This window comes from Choristoneura fumiferana, chromosome 15 (genome assembly GCF_025370935.1).
Source record: "Choristoneura fumiferana chromosome 15, NRCan_CFum_1, whole genome shotgun sequence".
In the NCBI taxonomy this organism is placed as follows: domain Eukaryota; kingdom Metazoa; phylum Arthropoda; class Insecta; order Lepidoptera; family Tortricidae; genus Choristoneura; species Choristoneura fumiferana.
Window position 1 is genome coordinate 14,574,919 of NC_133486.1, and position 26,933 is coordinate 14,601,851.

The following is a 26,933-nucleotide window of genomic DNA, read 5'->3' on the forward strand; positions in this document are numbered from 1 at the left end:
AAAAATACGTTTTCCTCTATTTCACAATTATAGATATAAAAAATCCAGCGCTCGAAGATTGCGACGGTCTTAGGTTTTATCACAAAAATCCCGTCTCTGGTAACAAAGTTTAAAGCCAGAGGCTTTGCTAAATACGTAATTATTCTGTTTTTGTACTGTGGAAAAAACGACGGAGAATTCGTTCCATATGTTTTACGCTCATTGAATCCTTTTATTTGTTAAGTCTTAATCGGAGCGTCTGGTGTAAGATTAAAAAAGTATCGTACGCGTTCGCTTTAAATTATCCTAGCGATACTAATACATCACAGTATACTGATACAGTAACTTGGTGCAACTCTCACTAAATTTACAAATTTGACCTAACAAGATAATCTCCTGTCCAACATGGCTACTGGCACTTTATAGTAGTTTAGTTTGACACTGGCAATACACGCCGTATGCATTTTTTCGTTTCCTATTTTTTCTTTTCATTTTGACGCTTTCGTCTTGGAGACGTTTGTTGCAGCACAAAACTTACACCAAATGCTAAATTATAGTTTCAAAATGCCTGCGCTAGGCATGCTCCACGATGATACCACATCTGCGATCTGTTATTTTACGTTAGGTTCGTATAGAGCGCTCTGTATTTTGTATAGATATCATTTAGTATTCTGTTTGCCTCCTCATGCGTTACTGCTCCATGAAAAAAAGATTTATTTCATTATTTTTGTACTCAGAGATGACTATTTAAATTTAATCGATCTGTTGTGATTATTTCCCGTGCCAAAATTTTTAATTGGAACGAGTCGATTATTTGCTTAAATTGAAGTTGATAATCGTCTCTGAATACAGTACAGTGTACTATATTGTAGGTAGATTTTTTTATTAAAAAAAATTTTTTGGGAAAATGCGGGTTTTTTATTTTTGTCGGTGTTGATTCCCGGTTCAGACAGGGAGTATTAAAAATCCTTTAATGTAGTCTAAGTTGCTTTTATAAATAAAAATGAAGTCTTCTTTCAGAAACATTTTCTATCTACAATATTTAAAATACTTTTCCCTTTATTTGGCATAGCTCATCAATGGTTTACATAACACCAAAATAATTTAATAGATTGTGCACCTTTATGATAGTACTTACTTCGAACGTGGTTCATAGTGTCCACGAGTTCTGGAGTTAAAAAACGAAATAAAATATCAATGTTTATCATAGTGCCATAGCGTAATGATTTCTAATAGTGGGCGTGGGCGTACATCTTTCTGCGCTAAATCTCAACGCGCACTGCAGATCGTCCTGACTCTGATAGAGTGGACCAAAGGGGTGGGGGGCGACCCCGCACCGCGTTACTCTCTTAAGAGGGCCGAGTTTCCCCACTAGTAGTTATTATTACTCTATGACAGCTCTACACTTAAATACAGACAAACTGAATAACGCCCAGTATTAAAATAGTTATATAGTTGTAAAACAATCACATCACATTTTACCAGGAGTTTTACTAGAAGTATGTAAAAAAGCATTTTCTTTTAGCTATTGTCTTATTAATCGTGTCTTGGCTATTGTTGCTGTCGACTGTCATGACAGAACAGAAGCAAATTATGTAGATTTGAATAAAAATTACAAATAAAGCAGTTCTTTTTAAATGCTGCTCTTTGGCGAGGCGGATAGTTCTGTCTCTTACTATCTACTTTTATTTAGTAATTTCTACAACTTGGGTGAATATTTATTGATTTTTACATGCGTTGATCGCCAATACAACACATTTATTGTAGCTGTCACGTGAGTAGTGATTACTATTTAACTATTATTTTTCCTTTTGCTTTCATCTAAATAATCAACAATGAAATATTTTTTATTAAATTTAACAAAAAAATCGAAATAATTAAACTTGGTTTGCAACACCAGATACATATTATGTATAGACTTTATTTAGAAACAGTCTAAATACGCCACAGAAGTATTACTATCGAACCCTAAGCTGGTTTATTCAGTCAGTGGACAATCTAGGTGCAGCTAATGCGTGTCCTATAATTGTCGACTCAGAATGAAAGACAGTATAATGACCTGATAATTCGTGTTCTCATGTAATTTGCCATAAGAGCACGATTTATCAGACCGTACATCAACCGCACTTGACAATGTCTGGGGCATCTTACCTCAATTTTAACGCATTCAGTACCTTGAACGCATATGAGCGTTTTTCTCACTTTCACATGTGCTTTAAAAGCCACTAGATGTTCATATAACGTTGCGTTACTATGAACCATAATGAACGCTTATTTGCGTTTTAGGCACTGAGCGAAGTTTGACACATGGCGGAAGTTTCCAAAAAAAGCTTTGACTGTGCTATAAAGTATCTATTATAATATAAAATGATATAAGACCGATACCTTTGATTTGTACGTATTAAATGGAGCAGTAACTAAATAATGTAATCTATTTAATAACAATAGAAAACTTTCAGTTTAAGTTGAAATTTATCAATTATGAGGTACCGATTCCAAATTAAAGCCTCGTCTACACTTGTCTTAGTTTTTATGCCCTGTTGTGTTTAAAGCTTGATTTATGTTATTAGAGGGAAACCACGGTGTACCTTAATACGTCGAGATGTAACGTGGTTTTTCGTACAAGTGTAATCTAGGCCGGTATGCCCGAATGTAATAATTATGAATAAATATTTATAATGAATAGAGAATATGTGGTTTCAATACTGAAGATCCGAAATGAACCGGCCGTACAGTCAAGGAAACTGAATCGCGTACAGTCAAGGAATTTAATTCATAGGTCACCATGGAACCTTTTCAAAGGAAAAGTCATTGCGACTATCCTTGTTAATTAATGCGATGTCACTATGACGTTTACTGTGAAATGGTTCCAATCTGGTGGTTTTTCTATTTTTGTAATGTCTCTGTACTGCTTTTGGTGATCAATAAAGAATATTTGTATTGTATTGTATTGTACGTGATCCAGTTGACTGTACGTGGAATTTTCTTGATACGTTTCTGCCATGCTTTCTGATTCCGACCAATTTTTATAAGTTTGGGTTTTTACTTTTTGCTTTTCAAAACGGCTTTTTTTTGCTTTTTTGCTGTGGTCATGCAATAAACGATTTCATTTCAACGTTGCTTACCTAATTCGAAGTACATAATCACCAAAATCAGTTTTGTAGGTAATCAGTAAACCATGGACAGAATTAAGTTTATTAAATACATTTTAAAAAAGAAAACTTCAAACCTAGCCTGCGTGTTTGACCATGTTGACTGACAAAATGTCAATAATTGCTCAAAATCGGCCGATGTTTATAATTATTATTATGGTAGAAATCAGTATTGCTGTTTGTATGGGAAACCGTAAAGTATTGCGATGAAGCCTGGCTCAAGGCACTTGCTGACAAGAGACAGAAACGACACCAAGGCGGTTCTGCACCAACATCCGCAGACTTCTCTTGTCTGGCCTGTGGGCGAACATGTCGCTCTCGCATCGGTCTGGTCAGCCACCAAAGATGTTGTGCACAGGCAACACGCCAAAATTCGTCTGGAACAGACGCGTAGGTTTGATGAATGGGAAACCGTGATCATGGGTTATTAAAAGACGATACGTGTGTTTATTAATATTTTTTTATTAATTTCACAAAAGTATTCATTAAAAGCCACAGTTTGAAGGCTTTTAAGCTGTTAAAGCGATGACAGTATATAACATTATTCCCATCGTTTATATTTCCAACAGTGAGCTAAAAAACAGGGATTCCGAAGCTAACTAACCAACTACATATAAACGTTTACATTTTATAGAAAATATTGACATATACTTCATCTGATAAAAGGCAGTCGAAGCTTGCATTTTTCACATCTATTGCGCCTAGTCGGGCCCCGCGGCCTGTCTCACGAAGCTACAGAAATATTTTACAAATCAGAGAAAAATACGAAATGAGTACGAGCTCTTGTACTATTTGGGTCAATCAACTATTTCTTGTCACTCGTTGCTATAGTTACGGTCTCCTGAGTCGCTCATTAAACCGTAAGTTTCTAGGATAAAAATATGCCAAACATACATTTTTGTGGTAGTTTTTAAGCCCTTTTTATGATTGGTCATCTAAAAAGCATGTTGGTATAATGTGACACAACATTTCTTCTAACAAACTATGTGTAACTACTTTTGTCCCCTCGCTGACGGGACAGAATAACAACAAGAAATAGTTGATCCACCCATTATTACATATAATAGTACAAGAGTACGAGACCGTTTTCAAACTTGATTTGTATTTTAAGATATGTACCTTTGTGAAACAGACCCCGTACGCAGTTTCGCTCAGCCGACTGAGGGGCCCTTAAATATCGATTTATATTTTGTATAAATAATGTTTTTTTTTAATTACTTAACTTTAAAGTGTGATTAACACTATTTTACGTATAATTAGAACAGCTCAGTGTATTTTTATACTGACATAGGTTTTATATAGTGAGAAGCGACACTGATACTAATATTTGAAATATACTTTGAAGCTAGTTTGTGATTTCTAACCCGAACGCCTTATTCTAGTTTCAGTAGATGAAATTGGCCTTTTTGAATTGAAGTGTCACTTGCGTGCGTTGACCACTAATATTGCGTAGGTAAAATTTTACATTTCTGTATAGGTTCACAAAAGGGTCATTTTCTCTACCGTGTTATATAGATAGGTATCTTATTTGCTGTAGTGTTACAGACACACAAAAAACACTATTATTACTTTTATTATTTTACCCTTCTTGTCACATTTAACTTTGGAACTCGTTTGGGAGTTAATTCGAAAACTTGTGGGTCCCAGTACGCTCTATACGATAAACATTCATCTCACCATTATTTTTATCAAAATCAACAAAAAACAGTAAATCTGGCGCCAAACAAACCGCCCAAGCGGCCATTTTGTTGTTCACTCGGATGCAATCAAAATGGCGGCTTTATTTCAGTGTTAGGATGCGTTCATTATTTTAGCTACAATTTTAATTACGAACGCGACTTAATTTTAGATATTGTGTAATATAACTGTAAAAAGCTCAATGTGTTTACAACACCCTTGTTATTATGAGGTTACAGATTATTTTGTCTGGATAATGTACTTGTTTAAATAATTTCTAACAACACACCCCCGAGATAAGCTTACAAGTTAAATTTTTAACATACATTGCGGTGTCATACCAAAAATATTTATTTTTTGCAAGTAAATTCACACAATTTATAAACTTGTACAAGCCTAAGCAAAAATAATATCTTTTACTATACAAATAGGATTGAATTTGACTATGCTACGTCCAACGTCGGGACTAAGTATAGTTTCAACCAAATGAATTCTTATGTCTAGTTCATACCGTGCTCGACAGATTGGATGAGACACCGTTGCGAAGTCACCGCAGCAGGATTATTCTGGCCATCGTATTCTTTCTCACTCAAGCCTACTCTCATGGAGCGACAGAGATAGGAAAGCGATGGCTACCCGACGTGTCTTTGCAAGGGGGTCCGCAGCTAATAACATTACATTGCGTCACAAACCGTCCGTTTTTTATAACTGGTAATCTCGAATCTGTCACATTTAGCTCACACCATTTAACACTCCAGTATTATCTACCCTACAACTAAACGAATTCCATTGTTTACAATTATTTACAAACTCCACAGGGTCATTTATTAATACTTTATTTAATATTAAACCTAAATTTACAATTAAACAAGCTATTATTGGTGACGGTCGAAGTCACAGAGGGATTAATTAGGTTTAACAAATATGGCGTCCAATTTACAAAAGCTTTAAATGAACTGCTATGGACTAGGGAGTGTTATTTATTATAGTTTAAGTTTAGGAGCTAAAGCATATACAATCTACCTCAAACTCTTTGCCTAGTGAAAGCCATTCTGGCAGTCAAGTTTCAAAGAAAAATGTGCCAACCTTTATGATGTGAAGTGAAAATGTGACCGCCAGCTTTTTGATAGCTTAGCGAGGCGATGCGGGTTTTTTTTTAATTTTAGACACAGTTCGAGGCATGAGAAACTAATTTAAATTAAACTAAAACGCAGAAAGCTCTGTTTCTCGATCTCGAATATGTTTCTTGAAATAATTATAGACAGACGTAAACACTCATTTGCACAAGATAAATAAGTATTTGAAGGAACGTTTTTTTCGACGTTTTTACTACAAAAGTAGCGGAATTTACATAAACCTCAATAAGCAACTGTTATTTCACTCATTACATTAAACGTAACCTTTTCAAAATGAGATCAATTGTGAAGAATTCTTTAATATACCTACCTTCCACTCTTAGTTATCAAGTCAAATATCTATGTTAATGTTAACAAAATAGTAAATAGGTACCTATTCATCTAGTATCCACCTCATCTTTTACTTGACTTCTTTAAAAAAACCTATACATGGTTTTACAGTTTGATAGTATTATGGTTATGAATACTTCTTTATATATTACTGCACTATGACGTCTAGAAGCTAGATTTTGATGCATATTTAATTCGTTGATAATTCCAAACTGCAATCCTAATTTGGAATTCGGTAGGTTATAGGTATATCTAGCAAAACTGCTAAACAGAGGAACTTCTCTATGAATAGACTTACATATTAAGTAAGTACCTACTTATATTCATGGCCAGGGCCCAATTGAATAGTAAAGTAAATAAGAAACAAGTAGTATAACCGAAATTGTCTTAACATTCCCTAATATTTTGTTTGTTATAGGACGACCCAGGGATTGAGAATTAAATATGCATCAAAATACCAAGTAATTCGGTTTGCTAGGACACACATACAAAAACTAATAGATATGTATGTTGCTGCAGTCTGTGAGGCGTCTGCGATACCACTTATGCTGCTAAACTACCAATGCTACAGTTGCTATGCTAAGCGACTTGCGAGGAACGAGTGCCGTTCAATCTGCATAGTTTTTTAAACCAACTTTGTGGCTAATAACGTATAAGTAAAATCATAATAAACGTTTAGTACCTATAACAACAAAGTGCATATCCTTTCTTGAAATTAAATAACACCCATTTACCTATCATATTTCAACATTTGTCTTAATGTTCATTATAAAATAATGCCATTTTGTATAATGATCGAAATCCACACTAACATTTGACAGAACGATCAGAGGGGTCATACTCATAATATCATTTAACATATTAGGTTCTGTGTAAGACTTAAAAAACAGGGCAGGAAGGGCTCTTCAATTGCTCGGAATAGGAGCTCCGCAAGCGGAGCTTCATCGACTTAGTCTAACTCGTTTCTTTTTGTCGTTATGTAAAATGGGCATTATGCGTTTAAAATGTTATTCAATATGACTATTAAATACTCGTTTATTATGCGACAACAGATTATGTCAAACTTTTATTATGTTCTCAGAGATCATGCAATTTGTTGTTAAACAAATCATTAGACACCCCCGCGAGGAACACCCAACATTACTTACTAATTTCCTTAGCACAGCTTTCATATAACTAGTATAGCAGAGTGGTAGGTACACATATTTATAGCTTCTACATTTTTATGCAAGTAAGTCAAACTTCATACCACTGATATGCCATATGACACAAGCATGTTAGGTACTTGCACAAAAACGTGCTTGCCACAGCGGTATTCTCGGTTTAATTTATGGTCATTTTTCTCGCACTTCGCTTAGATAGGTACCAATGCACAGGTCTGCATATTCAACCATTTAATCGGCGTGTTACACACAATGGCTATACTTCAACCAAAATGGTTGTATATGTGGCATTGGATGATAGCAGCCTTATGCTGTTTGTTGAATATCGAAAATACAAACTGAGACATTAATGCACAGAAAAACAAATTTGGAGTTGAAATAAAAAATACAAAAAGAATAATTTGATTGCTTAGTAGCGACGTCTCTTGTCTGGGTGAGCGATTAGTTCCGAAAGAATGTATCGTCTCTCGATGAGAGCGAAACATAGATGTCGCTAGTGCTGCTGCTTAAGTAGCGCAGTGGAAATAAGCAACCTGAGATATGTGTGCATAGGAGAAATTCGTGTCTGTACTCTGTCCAGTGGTAGCCCTGTCCAGTATGGCACGCAGCACGGAATGCTGAAGACCTGGGTTCGATTCCCAGCGCTGGTGTCTTTTTCTGGTTTTTCTGTGCATCCATGTCCCAGTTTGTATTTTCGACCGTATAACCGTAAAACCGTGTTTTACGTGTATGACCGTATAAGTAACAAATTTGGAGTTGAGATAAAAAATACAAAAAGACTCCAAATAATCAATCTGTTTGTTGAAGACAAATTACACATAAAATTTATGTACCATCAGCCAAATATCACCACAACCAAATATCATCATGTGGTCTACCACCCTAAAGTTGATAATCGTTTGCATATTTATTTATTATTTTTTAAAATCATAAAATAATAATGGCATTACGAATACGTACCTAAGACGTGTCTGTCAACAAAGTTCGACTTTAGCGACATATTCATTTCATAGGAACTTGTTTAAAAATTGATAGACCACTTATTTGGCTGATGGTACATAAAATACATCTTCAAGAACATAGCGTGAAGCTAGTTGTGAAATTTGTATGACGATAAATATTGTACTTAATTTATAAGCTTCACTATCGATCAAAAGTAATTTAAAAAATTGTCGAGTCCCATTCAGGCTGATTGCAGTTGCTTGCAGTTAAAGAAGTAGCATAGTAGTTAGACCTATGGTCTCCTAAGCAGGTGGTCATAGATTAAAACCCTCTGACCTCTTGAGTTTTTCGGAATTTATTGATTGTTTTTTTTTCTGAGTCAAGGAAAAACGCAAGTAAACCTGCATATTTACGAAACAATAAGGGTTTTTCGACAGGCGAAATATCGCTAGATGGCGTTATCGTGTTGTCCTTTTGACATTACGTCTTGCTTGCGATTGGCTCATTTAGTTATTCCAATCACGAGCGCGACGCAAATGTCAAACGAACCTATACTAACGCCATCTAGCGACATTTCAGCTGTCCAAAACCTCATTCAATTATGTTTCTATCGCCACTGACTCGGGTATCGCAACTGGAATTACAGCATAAGCCCTCTCGTTCTAGAAGGAAGAGACTGTTCAGATCTGCTGTTATTACCTACTAGTGTTCTGCTTTCCTATTGTGAGAAGAGGTTACAATAGAGATCTCTCAGCAGGCAGATGTTACGCCTGAGGACCGAAGTCCGAAGGTAGAGCGTCGGAACTTGTTTAAAATGCGTTCGAGTTGCGAAACTTCGATGGCGCGTTGGAAGATGTTAGAGTTTCTATATTTGCTCACTAGATGGCATTAGGAGTCGCTAAACTATCACCGACATTTTTGTAATACACTCAAGGACTTTAATTCATAAGCCATGAACACCATGGAACCTTTTCAAATGAAAACTCATTACGATTTTCATAGTTAATTAATGCGATGCCACTATGACGTTTACTGTGAAATGGATCCATAGGGGCTCGTGAATTAGCCCTTGATCGTACCTACACGGTAGAGGAACTGAGTTATACACCTACCAAGACATTTATAGATATATTTAAGGAGAGATATCAGAAAATGGTAAGCGTCTTAACCCAGGACGGCTAGGACGACTTGTTTTTATTGTGTGGTATGGTGGTAAGCAAGGATGTGTTCTGAAAGCATGCTTCATTGATTTGAAGACGGTCAAATTATAGTGTTTAGTAGACGACGGCGGGGAATTCCACTCCTCAGCTGTCTGAGTTCCTAATAAAAGATGAGCTAAAACGCTTTGTGCGATTTTTAAGAACTAGTGGTGTTAAGTAGGTATTTGATGCCTCCATGGAAACTCAATTTGAAACTGCTGGGTCCTTCCTTCCTTTCTTGCTGTAAGTATTTGTATCTGTTAACTTACAGCGTTTTATCTGCATCTACGAACTTGTACCCCATTCTATAAAACATTACTTTTAGGCTCGAAGTCGTCAACAATATCCACAGGAGAGACCAACTTTTTTTTCTTATTAGTGTCTGAACCATCCTTCTTACTGCGCCAACTTTCGCGTTACTGAAAAGTAAAATATAGGTACTAACTAGTTCACTGAATCAGTCGCCTGAATCAAAAAATAACGTTACGGGCCTGTGACTTTAGCATCCAACTCTCCGATGAAACAACTAAATGGAATTGAAGAGTATTTAAAACAGGATAGTGTTGGAATGAGACAGAATCCCAAGCAACTGCAACCGTTGCACAAGCTGCTACGCGAGCGCGGGTCGGCGCGCGCCAGGCGACAGCGCAGGCCGGTGGGGTATTATCTGAAAATAACATATTTCATAAGTACTATAGTTTACCCGCGGCTTCGCACGCGTAAACTATTCGATCTGGTATTGGAGCTGGAATTCCCAAAATTTATATCGTGGTCTTCATTGAGGTTGTGTTAAGAAAAACTCCAAAATTTCAAGACTCAAAACACAGCGGAAATTTCAAGATTTTACCCGTCGTATTGCTTGGTAAGTACAGTCCACATCATAAACAAGTGATCATTTCTGTACCTTGTCGCATTCAGTCGTTACACCATTTCGTATGGCTTTTCAAACATGACGTTAAAGCGAGTAGGTACAAAAGTGATCACTTATTTATGACGTTGACTGTACGTAACTGTTTTAGATCTTTGTGACTAGAGGTCACATTGTTTAACCAGCGCCGCACCTGGGTTAGAGCAAGAGGTCAGACAATCTCACTCTACCTTGATCAAGGGCTAGTCGGCGCTGTGTTTAACGTACCTACCTACTCAGAATAACAATCATTTCCACAACATTCTGTCCAGCGATATAAGCGGGATGAGATCTTTCGACATTTATAACGCCTAGTACCGATTCTGTTCTGTTCTACCTAGGATAGAGCAGAAATGAATTAAAATCGGGAGGCGAATAAAACACAAAATGTACCACTCGTCACATACATACGACCGACACGGGTTGTGAAAATGCCCGGTCACCAAGCAAATCTACAGCATCGCCGATCAGAACGTTCTGTTCTGATTAACCCGGATTCTGCTCTGATCTACGAGAAATCTATGGCTGGCCTTATTGTTTCATCGTCATCATTATAACAGTCGTAGGACGTCCAACGTTGGACATAGGCCTCCTTCATAGACCCCAGTTGCTTCCGTTGGAAGCGGCCTGCAATCCTACATCCACCGTGAATCCGCGGCTTAATCATCCTTCCATCTCGCCTTACCTATTGTTTTCTAGCCTAAATTGAATAAAGCCTTTGACTTTGACGTTAATACAATAAATAATGCATAAGGTTTTGTAGTGACCTCTCTCTGGCGTGGCGCTTGCATTCAGGAGTTCCGACGGCCGGTGAGGGATCCGACCAGCGACTTGAGGGTCTGGCCGAGCGACGCGCGCCCCTCGCCCGTGCCCGATCCCGCGCCCGGTGACCGCGGCGGCGCGCCTCCGTGCGCGTCCAGACACTTCTGGTAGCGGAGCTGCCGACAACACATCGTCTTGTAAAGAAAAGCGCTAGGAAAAAACCGATGGGGATCAAAGATCGACCCAAGCACCGAAATATGTTTGTAGATTGCGGTGCAGTCTGTGCGTCATGTGGACGCTTGCAGGTCCTAGTTGATTGGGTGCGTAGTTGCTCAGAGCCAGAGCCTTGTTGGTGAGTGTTTAGTTCAATGCGTTCGAGCTGCATGAGCTGTGTTGTATTGAGGTTGTCACACGCAGACACCAGACATATGTAGACACGGTAGTGGTGCACAGTGTGTCTGACGTGCTGTGAGACTGCGTCTTCGTCTTGGATGTCTTCGAAGGTTGCGTCTTTGTCAATTTTCGGGGTCCACCGACATGGGAGAGGTGTTCTAGAGAGATAGAGACTTTCCAGGCATGTTCTAATGCTTCGGGGGCCGAAGTCTTAAGGAAGCACGTCGGTAGATGTCTATATTATATCGTACCGGGCGATGTAAGACTCGGAGATTCTATGTTTGCTCATTAGATGGCTTTAGGATTTGCTGTAATGGCAGCAGATAATGGGTATGGTGGTATTTTTATATATATAAGTGGAGGCAAACGAGCATGAGGGTCACCTGATGGGAAGCGCCCATGGATACCTGCCAACACGAGGGGTATCACAGGTGCGTTGCTGGCGTTGAGATATAGTTGAGTGAAGTTACCTTGCAAGCAGCCTCGATGGTCTTGCAGAGCGCGCCGGAGGAGGGCTCGGCGTGGAACGCGTGCGCCACGTACAGGTCCTGCGCGGTGTGCACGATGAACGCGCAGCGCCGCACGTCGCGCCCGATGCCCAGGAACGACAGGTAGCGCACGCGGCACTCCACTATCGGGCTTGACTCCTGCGAACAAAAAGATAATCAATTGTGGATCCACTTAGGGGCTGTTTCACCATCCATTGATTAGTGTTAACTGACGGTTAAATGTGATGCCGTCTCTATTTGTTTTGTTCGAATAGACGGAGACGGCATCACATTTAACCGTCAGTTAACACTTATCAATGGATGGTGAAACAGCCCCTAAAAATCGCAAAATCTGTTTGTCGCAGAAACATATCAAAATCAATGAGCTTAGAAAAATGTACTGTTGTCCTTCCTAGCCTAGATCCAGCCCGTGACCGACCACCTCCCCTGAGGATGAAATTTGGTACACATTTTTATCCCGATATTCCCACGGGATAGGGATAAAATCTCGTCACCTGCTGGGTATGATGTGGAGTGACGAAATTTGGCACTATTTATAATACAACATCAATAAAAAGCCACGATGTAATTCAAACGTTAATTTTGTAAAATCCCGAAATTCTAATTCAACTGCTGTATCTAATGAATGACTTAGACACGCGTGAGAAGCCAGAAGCCAGAAGGTAAACACTAGAACTGAGTATCTCACCCCTTCCTCGGTGATGGTGATCATAGAGGGCGCCACGGCGACGGCGACGGGGCGCCAGGCGGACGGCGCACGCGCCGCGGCGAGCCGCTCCAGCGCGTCGTTGAGCACGTCCATGCCGGTCGCACGGGGCACCTCCGCGCTGCCCAGGTAGCGCGCGCGCACCGTTTTGCGGGGCTCCTCCATCGGCGTCGGGAATGAGGCCCCTGGTGTTGTGGACAACAGACTCATCTCATCAGACCTCTTCGAATACCCAAATTACCTACGCACATTCAAATAAGCCTCATGTTTTTTATTATAAGGTTTTATTTAGTTTGCTCTTTTTGTTTTTGCAGCCGTAGGACGTCCACTCTTGGACATAAGTCTTCCCCTTTAGACCGTTTGTTTTTCAACATCATCATCATTATATCAGCCGTCATCATATCGGTTTAAAGGGGCCGTGAACCCGCGGCTTTAACCAGGTCATCTGTCCATCTCGTTGGTGGACGTGGACGTACTACGTTGCGCTTGCCGATCCGCGGTCTCCATTCGAGAACTTTTCGACCTCAATGGCCATCTTTTCTGCCCATTGGCACTTCAACGAGCTAATTCGCTTGGCTATGTCGATGTCCTCGTTCTTCTACGTATCTCTTCATTTCTGATTCGATCCCGCACATAGCTCTCTCCGTAGCTAGCTGAACAGCTCTGAGCCTATTTATCACCACGTTAAAGATTTTCGTCTTAAGGCACTGAGGAATTTGGGACGAAAAGACGTTGGGAAGTTTCCCAAACGCTGTCCATCCGTGTTGGATTCGACGATTGATCTCCACACTTCTATGATTGTGAGTTTGGAAGTGTCCTTTGATGCAAGTAGTCCTGACCTACCAGATCAGAAGCTTATCGAAGAGCGGCTGCGGGCGCCGCGCGGCTGGCAAGTTTGGAGTTCAGAGGCGGTCGCAGACCAATTGTATCATGATGTGCTTAAGTGCAACTAGTTCTGATCTACCAGGAGATCAGAAACTTACCGGAGAGCGGTCGCGGGCGGCGCGCGGCTGGCAAGTCAGTGGGGCGCGGCGGCGGCTGCAGGCTTCGCTCAATCATGATGCGTTTGCAGATATCACGCAGCGCGTTGGCAATAGACCGCGCTGGCGCCTCGCACCGGAACACGTGGCACATGTGGCGCCGAGTCGCGCGGTCTCGTGCCACGTACGCAAAGTCCCTGCGGAAGAACGCTGGTTAAAGCCCCTGGAGCGCCTTACGTCAGAATGCAAAGTAGACTTAGGAACGCGAAGTTCCTGAGAAAGAATGAGAGCTCCACTAAAGCTGCTGGGGTGCCTCAAGCCAGAATAATTGCTAAATACACTTACTTGGAAGGACCCCCATTCAAAATGGTCCTCTTTGCAATTTTTATTATAGGAGAAGAGAAGTTGATTCGTGGAACCGGTGGTGCTACTAACCCTTGTAAACTGCCATTGTAGGCATGTCAGACATATTTTATACTGGATCTAGAACGCGATAACTGTTAATGAGTTCCTGATACTTCGACGCATCTTTTAGAGTCACAATCATAGCTAAACGCGATATGTTCCGTCAAAATATCGAAAAATCCTGTTACTTAAAAACCCTGGTACCCATAAAATGTACCCAAGACAAAGTACTAATCTACAAATAGATGTTTTACCCCTCACTAGAAAAGTGATATAAATGCAAGTATTATTACAAGAAGTTAAGAATTATGAAGGCACCAGTCATGGACAGGAACCAATAATGGAATATTTTTTCCGCTAACTTGATATTAAGAAACGGACGTACTGGTAAAGTTCATGAATGGTGAGCTATAAGGCATTGAATCCTTGCTGTCCATTACTGGATACTACTGTGCTTAACATGTCCATGATTGGTGCCGTCACCCTAATTTCGGAAGCATGAATGAAAAAATACCTACTAAAGAACCAATTGAATGAAGTATGTGCAGGCATTGCAAGGAATGAAGTGCGACAACCACGAACACAATGCCTAACATTTTTTTTTCTATTTACCTTTCGCTGTTCCACGATAGCAAAATAACAGAAGGAAACATTAAAGTCACAATCAGAGGCCGTGTCTAACGCGCTGACTTTCGAGATCGCATTCACCATCTCTTTCTACCCTCGCATTACATCGTGTGACAGAAAGAAATGGTGGAAACGATTGTTAGTACAAGTGTGTTAGACAATAAGGCCAGGTCAGGTCACAGTCGTTCTGTTCAACGATAAATACACGATATCAAGCTGCAAGGAACATGCGGATTGCATGCTTAGGGGTCTACAAACTAAAGTTTCAGGGTCTCTTTATGTCACGTCTTTTACCAAATAGACCAGGACAAAAGGACTCAATGAACCAGAACCACCCCCCAACTACTTCAAAGACAGGTTTTGGTTCATTAATGGACTGGAAATTAGCGCCCTACTAAGTAACAAGCATTCCCTTTTCTCCACACCCTTTTGTATTTAACTACTGATTTTTTTTCCCAGTTAGCACTGTGGAAATCACACTCTAGTTCGTAGTACAAACAAAGGGACACGGACATCCAGGAATATCCCAAAGTATAGTAATCGGTACGAAAGTCAAACTAAAAATCATATTACTCTCTTGCTCACTTTTCTCTCAAACTAGTGAGAGGGGAATATGAATTTAGGTTCTACTTTCGCGCCGTCTGCGTCTACTGTAACGCCTTCTTCAGCTCTGAGGACTTACTTGACACACATAAGAAAAGGCAGCTCATTGCCGTCTAGAAGTTAGACTAACTGTTAACGCCAATGCAGTTCCAATAGGCTAGTGTTTAAAAATGTAATTAGTTCGTCAGTTAGATTTTCAAAAAATATCGGGCGCGGAATTATAGCCGGTTAAAGTTCCGTGTGACGTCACACCTACATACATCTTTAACTAAGGAGTGACGTCACGAACTTTGACGCGCTTTATCGTTGTAATTTTTTGTTTGATTGATAACAAAATAAAATCATCATCATCATCACCAGCCCACAGTAGTCCACTGCTGGACATAGGCCTCTTCCATGGCGCGCCACAACACTCTGTCTTCAGCCCCTCGTATCCATCCGCCGCCAGCGACCCTCTTAAGGTCGTCCGTCCACCGTCCCTCAGGACGCCCTACACTACGTTTTCCCGTCCGTGGTCTCCATTCGAGGACTCATCTACTCCACCGTTCATCGGTCCTGCGACAGACGTGGCCAGCCCAGCGCCACTTCAGCGAACTAATTCTCTAAGTAACGTCGGTGACTTTCGTTCTTTGCCGGATAATGTGATTTCGGATTTTATCCTTCAAAGAAACCCCTAGCATTGCTTTCATGGTTAATAATAAATACGTGTCCAATATTTTTTGATAATCTACCTGACAGACCAAATTGTTTCTGCATCTCTTGCTGCAAATGGTTCAAACTAGATCAGTTGAACGTTTAGGAAAAAACAATGAACTCGCGCGTCGTAAAGGTAATTACCGTCCGTTATCTCGTCCGACACCCCACACGCGTATGGTGTGGATGGGCTGCGTGTGAAGCGTATTGAGGCTCTCAGGGTCGATCAGTTTCAGGGCTCCATCATCGAGATCCATAAAGAGATCTTTACCCTGAAAAGAAATAAGGACTCAGAAAGGATCCTTGAGGTATTCCCAGTTATTAAACAAGGCAAGGCGCGAAGATATGTTGCAAGTGTATTTTTGAACAAAAAACGATGGTAACAAAAATCTTTGTCATATTTACATCCTATTGACATAGAATTATGAAATAAAGTTATAAATATAGCCAAGGCAAGTAACTGAGATGGTCTATTTACTACGAAATACAAACTTGTTTTGTTTAGGTACCTACTTTTAATTCTGTAAGCAACCTTCAGTGTACAGTCAAAGAAACTGAATCTGCGTATATTCCATACCATCATCATCATCATCATCATATCAGCTACGGTGGCCACAGTTGTACATAGGATAGGCCTCCCCTTTAGACCTCCAGTCGCTTCGGATGGAAGCGGCCTGAATCCACTGTGAACTCGCGCGAACCCGAGGTCATCCGTCCATCCTTGAATGGACGAGACCACCTAGTTCTTGTAGGAGTACTCACGTCACCCCAACGTCCGACTTGGTCGAGCAAGTCGTTCCGTCCGAGACTGAGGTCCACGATGCACTTGTTGACGGCGCGGCTGGACCGCTCCGGCGTGAGGTCGGCCTCGGAGATCTCGACCCAGCCGAGCGAGCGCACGAAGAAGCGCACTGCGCGCGCGCTGTCCGGCTCGGGGCGGGCGGGGAAGCTGCGCCGTCTGCAGGGTTGTCAATTAGATAATAATAACAATAAAACCACAACAAAAAAAAAACAATTAAGTACACGTAAGCAAGCTCGCAAGTAGCAATGGGCTCAGGCTCAGCATAAGCTGCGAGCAAACTGCAGCGCGATTTTCAGCCTACGCCCATCTCACAGTCACAGCGTAAAATTTAACACTAGAAATAATATCATCATGATGACGGACGACATCCACAGGGGCAGGATTATCGGACAATGCAGTGAGATAACGAACACTTACTCGAACCTAGTATCAAAAACAAATTAGGTCTAAATTAAATGTGATTGACAAATGTTGCCATAAATTGATCGGTGTTCAAAGTTTGGTACGTTTTGGATCCTAACCTTTGGACCGAACCTAACACGACCACCAACCGATCATATTATTATCATTAGTATAATCAACTCAACTAGCTGTTGCCCGTGACTTGGTCTGCAATATTGACGTTGCATTGAAATCAACTGTTCAAATTTCATGACTTCAAAAACCCAGCGGTTGAGATTTCCAGATGTCATCCCGATCTTGTGGGAATATTGGGACAAAAAGAAACATATGTATTATTCCAGACGTCCAGTTATCAACGTACCAAATGTCATCAAAATCAATTTAATGGCATTTGCGTGAAAGAGTAACAAACATCTATACATACACACAGGTACATAGAAAGTTTGTGAGTTGTAATACTAGTAAGAAGTAAGAACTAGCTGACGCGGTTTGCACGGTGCGGGTGGAGGCTTATTGAAAAATATTATGTAGTATGAGCAGCGGTAACTGCACGCGTCGCGTGCGACGGGTTTTACCTGCACCCGCGCCCGCTCCGTGCCCGCACCAGCTATATACGTGTAGCATAGGCCTTAAGACATCAATCCTCACTTGTAAGACATCTCCTCCTTCCGTTTCCTCTCCTCCTGATCCACGTGGTCCAACGCCCCGCTGGTCGTGCTCCGAGTGACCGACGATGTCATTACCCCCTCGTACTTCACTTCGGACAGGTTGGAGCAGTCCCGTACCATGGAGATGCGGGACTCCTTAGCCTCTACGGGCAGCATCTTCGGGATCTCTCGCTGTATTGTGCCGCTTTTTATGTGCCAATAGTAGGGGCCATCCATGTCTGAAAAATATGCAATGGTAAATAATTACTATTGATGAGTAATCATTTTTACTCCTAAAAGAGTTTTTTTAGACTTAGGCATTTGTCTCACCGCCAGCGAGGAAACGATTGGCTATCGACTATTTTCTCGCTCAAGAAACGAACAAAAGATATAAGATCCTGTGTGAGTAAAAGAGACACATATATTAATAGTTGATCGCTGGCGAGAACTCGCTCTTACATCTTTTGTCGCAGCGACAAGAGCTATAAAACTCGCTGAGCTATAGATAATCGCTCAGCGATGTCAGCTTGAGCGAGTCGAGTGGAGCGAGTTATCGCCCGTCGCACGCGAACACTCGCTTACAGCCGAGCGACAAAACTACACTCGCTTCTCGCTGCTCGCCCACTCGTTTCTAGTTACTCGCTCTACTCGCTTCTCGCTCATCGTCGGCGGTGGGACAAGTGCCTTATGTAGGATTGACACTTTTTTGTACAGACGTCATCATGTTTCTGAGCAGCCAAGGTGGTCAAAAATATCGGGACATGACATGAACTCTAATGCCTTGAGAATAGACTGCATGTTCCGATATTTTTGACCACCTTGGCTGCTCTGAAATATCAAATGGCAACGTACGTCTGTCAAGATATTTTTTCTTTGGAACGCCTGGTAAGTACCTAACTTATCAAGCTAAAATTTATATCAAATACTTACTAGATCTACCACCCCTTGAATATAGAAAACGCAGTATAAGGTAAGTACCTATAGAGACTTTCCAAGGTAAGCAATATGCACATTCATTAAAAAGGGTGTTTCCATACAAATTGAAATAAACCATTCCATAAAATAACCTGTAGGTACGGCCATTTCCGCATATTCTAGAAACCTAAAATATGCTATTAATGACTAATAATAAATTTAAAAAAATTACTAACATAGACCCTCTGGGCACATTACAAGTGGTCTACCACCCTCAAAAAGTTTGTATTGACCCACCTTCATGCTTCTCCCACCCCGGCGGCAGCGGAGGTTCCTTCTTAGCCCGCAACTTGACCGGGATCGCGTAGAGGTCATCATTTGGCCCCTCCGCGGAGTGGGGCACGGGGGCGTGCCGCTTCTCGCTGTCCTCCTGGTCGGCCCGCTCCTTCTCCGGAGGGGGGGACTCCTCGCCGCCATTCTGGGGGGGCGTGATGAGCCCGCTTTTTTCACTGGAAGAAGGAGATGGTCTAATGAATGTCATGACATCGGTTACAAGCATCAGTTCGGTCCATCATTTTGGTCAGAATGACGACAGACTTACTTGCCCGAATTTCACTTGCCATACCAACGTTTGCCATAAAATATAAGTATAACCGTGCTGTTTTCAGGATTTTTTTAAATGTCATCTTAGAATGCAGTAGGTTAGGTTAGGTTAGTTTAATATCAACTCTGAAGAAAATACTATTTCAGAAATCAATTACTTTATAGCAAATGAAAATTCGGGCAAACGATAAAGAACCCTGATGAATGATAATTATCGAACCTGTGCACAAAATTTCATGAGAATCGGCTGAAAAATGCGACCTGTAAAAGAAAATAAACAACCGGACCGGACCGACACGCGAATTTTTATCCAAGCTGAAACGGAGGCATTTCGCTCGCCCTTCGCACTCGCTTGGTCAATAAGATTAATAGAAATGTTATTAAGTGCAGTTCCTTCCCGAGTCAATGTCGCTAATTTTTCGTCTCCCCTATTACTTATACGCACACGTTATTTTTGGTGTTTTCATAGGTAGGTTTTAGTAGCTACACATGCTAGCACGAAAGCATGCTACTATTGAGCAAATGCTACCTACTAGCATGTGTGTAGGTATAGAACGTGTGCTACTATTAAGCATGCTTAATGTTAGCCTCCTGAGCCCTAACTTTTTTTAACGAACTTAGTGCTTATAAGACCTAGAGGTGGTTGACTTGCTTTGTTCAAAGTCAAAGTCAAAGTCAGTCAGTCTAGAGGTGGTTGACTTGCTTTGTTATTTTGGATATTATTTCAAAATTCTTAGAATTGTTTATTCAATGAACAATTTGTACCTTATAAAGTACATTCGGCCATTATTCTTAGTGTTAATTGGTCCTTTGTAAGTACGCGAGGGCTCAGGAGATTAGTGGCATACTGGTATTTCGGGTACTGGTATGCTTAGAAGTATAAGCATGTGTAAGGCGGCCTTTAGCTTGACTGAGCTAGAATTTACTCAACGTTGACGCACAAAGTGACATCAGCGTATGGCAGTCGGCCTTAACCAGACAAAGCCAAATAAACTATACCTGTGACTCACTAATTATACGCTGTCTCAAAGCAAGAAGGAACAAAAATAATCAGACAGCAACCTCACGCTAAGACTAATTAGGTTTGTATTTTTTCATCAACAATAACTAGGTACGTTTGTTCAACAAAGTCTCAATATTATAAAATGTGATAGTGCGTCTGTCTGTCTGTTAGCTCGTCACCCTTAAACCGCTTAATCGATTTAGATGACATTTTGGTGTAGAGAGAGTTTGGGTCCCGGGTGAGGACATATTTTAGGATATTAAAAAAACCCCGGCTTTAAAAAAACTTTAATAAAAACTAAACTAAACTTTAAAAAAAACTTTAATAATAAATTACCGCCACCGGTATCTGTTCCTCTTCGTCTGCATTTAAGTGCACTATAACAACACAAAACGAGCACGAACACTCCGAAAGAACTATAACAACAAAGTGAACTTAAAGCCATTATAGCGAATAATACGAATTACCTACACAGGTTTAATTTCGCGAAACGTAATTATGCAATTACAACCGGACTCGTGGGTTAAAACTTGATGAAGAATTAACAAACGTGCAAAAAGTCGGTTAGTGTTTTCAAACGTAACGTTTCATGTAAAAAACATTCGATGTAAAAAACTTGAGTTAATATACTTCATCTAAAAAGCAGCTGGTCTAAGTAGCAAGTAGTCTATAAAGTTGCCCGAACGTCGGTTTCTGGTCATAGTAATTTCTATGAATCAAAGTCGACGGAGTTCTTCTGCGGAGCTCCTATTCCGCGTGGCTGAGGCGTTTCGCGCCTTGACGCAACTCTAACCTAACCTATGTTTAATCAAGTTCCCGTCACGAACAGGTTGACGCGTTGCTTTTTAGACCACTTGCTACTAGACCAGCTGCTTTTTAGACGAAGTGATATTATGCCAAAAACTCCAGGAGCCTTATTAGACATGATCGTGGATACGATCACAAAACTAAAAATCTACCTACTATAGTTGAACGTGTTACACCAGTCTTTCCCAAAGTGGGCAATAACGCGAGAAAAAAAAATCACCTTTGTACCTTCATTAGGCGAGACTAATATGTTATTGAGATTATAAGGTGAGAAAAAAAAATGGCGCGCTACAAAATGACGAATTTTCAAAGAGGGTGTTAGATGAAATAAGTTTGGGAACTTCGTGTTACACTTTACCTACAGCATTGCCTATAGTAAGTATGTATTAATTATAGGTATCACCGCGAAATTTCCCAAGGCGGTGCTACAATAAGCACTGAGCTGGCATTTACGAGAAACTGCTTGTCTCTTAAAGAGCACCTCACGGATGTGGGTAGGTACCTCCCTACACTGATTTCCTACAATATTATCAAAAGGTACTTACTTCGATTTAGTTACAGGTGACGCCGCCTCGTCTTCCACTCTGAAACAAAAGAAAAACAATCAATTAGGTACTTATACATACATATTATACCTAGTGCCATCCACGAAGACGCGTGATTTTGTCAAAATTAGACATTACTGACATTTCTAAAATACAAACTGAAACATAGATGCACAGAAAAACCAGAAAAAGAGACCAGCGCTGGGAATCGAACCCAGGTCCTCAGCTTTCCGTGCTGCGTGCCATACCCCTACACCTGCTGTTTGTCTCTTTTTCTGGTTTTTCTGTGCATCTATGTTTCAGTTTGTATTTTCGATATGGATTTTACGGGATGACCGTAAAACTAACAAAATTTGGAGTTGAAATAGAAAACACAAACAGACTCCAAAAACAAATCTTAATTACACTGACATTGTCATAAAAACCCCGGCACGCGTCATCGTGAATGACTCTACAGTCACACCTCTTTCCCAACAAGGGGGTATAGGGTAGTACCTAACCTACGCAGAGACTAATTCACATATCAGTAGGTATATCAACAGTCGGGACCCCATACAAAATAGTGACAAACTCAAACTCCTAGTAACCGACTACACAGGTACAGACTGTTGAAGTTTAAGTTAGGTAGGTACTTAACAGAGTGATTATGACTAAAAACGATAGGTATGATTAATTTGTCACATTAAATTAATACTCTTTTTTTATTCGATTGGATGGCAAACGAGCAAGTGGGTCTCCTGATGGTAACCTAGACTCCTAAGATGGGATACCTCAAGTGCCAGTAATTTCACCGGCTGTCGTACTCTCTACGACGAAACACAACATAACTTTTTAAATTTTCGTGATTTTCACTCATAGTCCAAATACCACCAACGGGACTTATCACGCTAACACACACGAGTAACATTTACCTCGACGTTTCGGCAACATTGCAGTGGCCGTCGTCATGAGTCTACTAGTTCCAGAAATAAAGCGGACAAAACTACATTTTTGTAAAAAAAAACAATTTTATAATTTAAGTAGTTTCAAAATACACTCGAAAGTAAAACTGGAGCAGTGCAAACAAGATCGAAATAATTAAAGCACACATACATATTTATGAACACACCGTTATTGTTCGTTTGTGTGCCGAATCAAAGATAATATTAAGACCGCCGTGCTAGGCTTAGTCACGTTATATCTCTTGTTAAAGTAAAGATTATTGTAAGAAAGTGTAAGTTGCATCAAGTATAACAATAACCAATCGACGATGATACTGCAATGTCGCGTACCTAACCAACAGTGGCTAATGCCTTAATAGAGACACAATTTTACTGGAGAGCTTTAAAATTATATGTATTTAAATACCAGCCGCGATAATTAGGTATCTTAAATTTGCCACTTTTTGGGGAGGACGCAGTAGTAATGTTAGTTACGCGACATTATAATCAGCTGTCAAATCTCCGGTTAAAAAATGATTTTATGATTGCAGAAATTTCTTAAGTCATAACTAATATTATATTTCGGGACTTAGTGTGCGACCACTTACTGTTAATTGATAAAATTACCTTAAAGTTTTGACTACACTGCGACGACCGCTGCCTTTTAAAAAAAGTTCTGTGCATATTCTTAATTTTTTTTACCGTATTAACCTTCTACAAAAATTAGAAAACAAAAAAAAAATATGAAATCGATAAAGTCGTTCGTTCTCAAGTTACGACGTGACTAAGGATCACAAGGGTTCATTTTTATATTTAGAGAAACTAGATACAGACAAGGTCGCTAAATAAAAAAATACAGCGCATATAAAAACTTTTAATTTACCCACAGCTCTCCCAGTGTCAATATTTTACCAACTTTCAGACGTTTTATGTTTTTTCTCCAACAAACCACATGCCCTTTTAACGCCGTTCTTGGCCCAAACTTGGCCACTTGGCACTTAGCACTCCATCCGTGGCCGAACTTGCCGCATTCCCTCTAAATTAGGGTTCTTCATGGCCTATAAGAATACTAATTGTGCCAAATTCTGCGCTGTCCGTGGGCCTATAGGTAATTTGCTTAATTCCCCCAAAACTTGGGAATTTTGAGGTCGATGGACTTAAAACAGGTTCACTGGCTGTAAATTTGTTAACATCCCGCTTTGCCTCAAGTTTTGTTAATTTTTGGAGACTTTTAATGTTTAAGTTCTTGATATATCTACCATTTTCCTAAGTTACAGCAATTCTATTGAATAGGTACTAAAACCATAAATGCGCTGTTTTACTCTAGTGACTTGTCGTAATTTGATTTTGGCTTTATTTTATGAAATAGACAATATATCCCTAATTTAGCAAGATCTTAAAAATTCTTCCACAATTCGGTTTGTCAAACAATTGAGTAAATAAATAATAAGGATTGCATAGATTGGGATTGATTAGATTGTTATCGTTTTAAAACCAATAAATAGTCGGTTGAGTTGGTTGAGCTTTGAGCTATTGCCTTACAAATTCTACGGGAAAATCATGTTTTGACAGCTTTATATAAAAGTACGTCGGTAATCCCTATGTATATACCTACCTCCGTTTTCTGTACTGCTTAGGTACTGTGTTGGTATGCAATAAAGAGTTATTGTATTGTACCTATTGTTTTGTCGGTTTTTTTTTAATTTATTTCTCATAGGTATTACATACACTTGCTTACTGTACATATCCACTCGCCAAACTGATATTACAGTTTGTTGGCGAGAACGCGCTCGTTACAATTTAATTATATGTAACTACCTATTTGTTTAAACATGCATCCAAATACAAAAACAAAATAAAAGTTACAACATATACATAGATGTGGATGCTTTTGCAAAAATGTACCCTAAGGCAGTTTTTGCAAAAGAATCCTTTTGAGAGTATTTTTAACCATTCTTATGCTACACTGGTTTCCTTTTCTTAGCCACTCAATCTTGTTAAATATTTTCGGAACTAGGAACTTATTTGTTGATTGGCGATGTCATCAACTTTTTTGTAAAATCTATGCTGCAACTACGGAACGGTTCTACTTACAAGCAAAACTGTGGGCAAAGGTAAGCCATAAACTCAGAGGCATTCAAATTTAAATTCATTACTGTATTCATTCAGTCACAAGTGAATACATGCGTTTTACGACGGAACCAACGCGGTGGTAAAAGTAACCTCTCTCTAGAGAAAACACCTTTTCCAATGGTTTTCCAGGTAAATAGAAAATGTATATAGGAAATGTTTGTGGTCGAAGAAAGGGAAGGGTGTTGTTTGGATTGCAGTCTGTAAATACCTACTTATCGCTTTTCCGGTTATTTCTGTATTATTAGTTGCTGGGTGTGCCTCTTGGTTTCATTTATATATTTATTTTCAACCGACTTCAAAAAAGGAGGAGGTTTTCAATTCGAGTGTATGTTTTTTTATATCTGTTACGGGATAACTCCGCCAATTGTGGGCCGAATTTCAAAATTCTTTTTTATCTTGTACCCATACTAATATTCATAAATGCGAAAGTGTGTGTATTTGTATTTTTGTGTGTTTTTGTATGTTTGTCCGTTTTTCACGTCGAAACGGAGCGACGGATCGACGTGATTTTTGGTATAGATTGATAGTTTATGTGAGAGTGACATAGGCTACTTTTTATCCCGGAAAAATGCACAGTTCCCGAGGGAACACCATGCAATAACCGAATTCCACGCCGGCGAAGCCGCGGGCAAAAGCTAGTATTTATATATATCGGGAATCTCGGAAACGGCTCTAACGATTTTAACGAAATTTGAAGATCCTTGGTCTTATCTCTGGGAAAACTAGTGGTTTGGAGTTTTAGCCCGAGCGAAGCTCGGTCGCCCAGGTACTGTTAATTAAGCTCAGTACCTACCATTAAACCTTTCCTGCCAGCGTATCTTTTGCTTTGGAGTCGAAAATGAAACGGGCGATTTTTTAGCTCCTTTAGTGATATTAAATGATATTGTAACGGATAACTCACGTCTCTAACCGAGTTTAGCTCGACATGTTTCGGGCTATTTCGTAGCCCTTCTTCTCAGGAGCACGCGACTCGGCGGCTGCCGCAACACGCACACTACGCGCCGCCGCTCTGCTCGCGCGACTGCCCGACGAAACTAACACCGGCGCACAACTACCCGCATTTTTATCGTCATTTATATTGATTCCTTTAGTGATGTCTTTTTTTTTACAGAACACAACATAATAATATCCAAAATGTGTACGTAGGTATTTTTCAAAAATATTTCTTGCTATTGTTGATTTTGAGCCTGTTATGACCTCGTAACCTAGCTGCAAAATCTTCATTTTCAACGCCTGTCCACAAGAAAGTTTAGTTTGAAACTCCCCCTTGTTTTAACAGAAAAGTTTAAGTAGAAGTGTTCAAGTTTTTAAACGGAAAAACACGTACTGGGCGTACCTACCAGAAAATGTTGGGAAAATCGGAATCCATTCCCAACACTAGACACAAAAGAGTACGTGAGTGTTTCTAGTTTTATTCTGCTTGAAAAATTGAAAACTTAGCCAAGTGTTCAAGTGAGAAGCGCGAGCGGGTTTTAATCAGGTGAGGAGTCATTTCTATCAGTGAATGTTGAAGTCAGCTGCCATTCTATTATTAAATTATTCATTGCATGTAATTATTGTTTGAAATTTTTAGTTTTTTGAGTCTCACTGTTTAATATTTAATTTGTAATATTATTATTTATCTTTGTGGTAGTGATTTAAGTAGATGTTAATATTCATTTAAGTATTTATTTTTTATCTTGCATAGTACCGTCGGTTCCCTAACTTATGTTTGTCTTTCATACTAGTTGCATAGAAAAGTGAATACTTATGTTTGGGCGTCAACTGTACATAAATTAAACTATTTATTTGGGTCATTTTTGTGTCTGTATTCGCAAAAAAATCTCACATTTATCAAGTTGACTGGATAGTTAATTGCCTTTATCTACTATTACAAGTATATCATGTATTTCGCCGTTGTTATGTTACAAATCACTATGTCACAAAGAGTTTACGTACATACATATAAACGTACACATGTACAGGCTATAAATTGACAACTCTTTACTGAGAC

At 39.9% G+C, this 26,933-nt stretch overlaps 1 protein-coding gene across 3 annotated transcripts in view; it reads right to left on the minus strand.

The window, feature by feature from the left end:
• Positions 1–3,573: 3,573 nt before the first annotated feature.
• LOC141435822 (protein Fe65 homolog) overlaps positions 3,574–26,933 on the minus strand; it is a 110,683-nt gene continuing 87,323 nt past the window's right edge. For all 3 annotated transcript variants that reach the window (XM_074098650.1, XM_074098651.1, XM_074098652.1), the window contains exons 4-13: positions 21,888–21,926; positions 19,227–19,438; positions 18,016–18,253; positions 16,926–17,121; positions 16,308–16,435; positions 13,839–14,032; positions 12,838–13,040; positions 12,111–12,287; positions 11,253–11,423; positions 3,574–10,245 (exon numbers count right to left, since the gene is read on the minus strand). In XM_074098650.1, the coding sequence (XP_073954751.1) occupies positions 11,277–11,423; positions 12,111–12,287; positions 12,838–13,040; positions 13,839–14,032; positions 16,308–16,435; positions 16,926–17,121; positions 18,016–18,253; positions 19,227–19,438; positions 21,888–21,926 (1,534 nt within the window). In that variant the 3' untranslated portion in view covers positions 3,574–10,245; positions 11,253–11,276. The remainder of the gene's footprint in view (positions 10,246–11,252; positions 11,424–12,110; positions 12,288–12,837; positions 13,041–13,838; positions 14,033–16,307; positions 16,436–16,925; positions 17,122–18,015; positions 18,254–19,226; positions 19,439–21,887; positions 21,927–26,933) is intronic.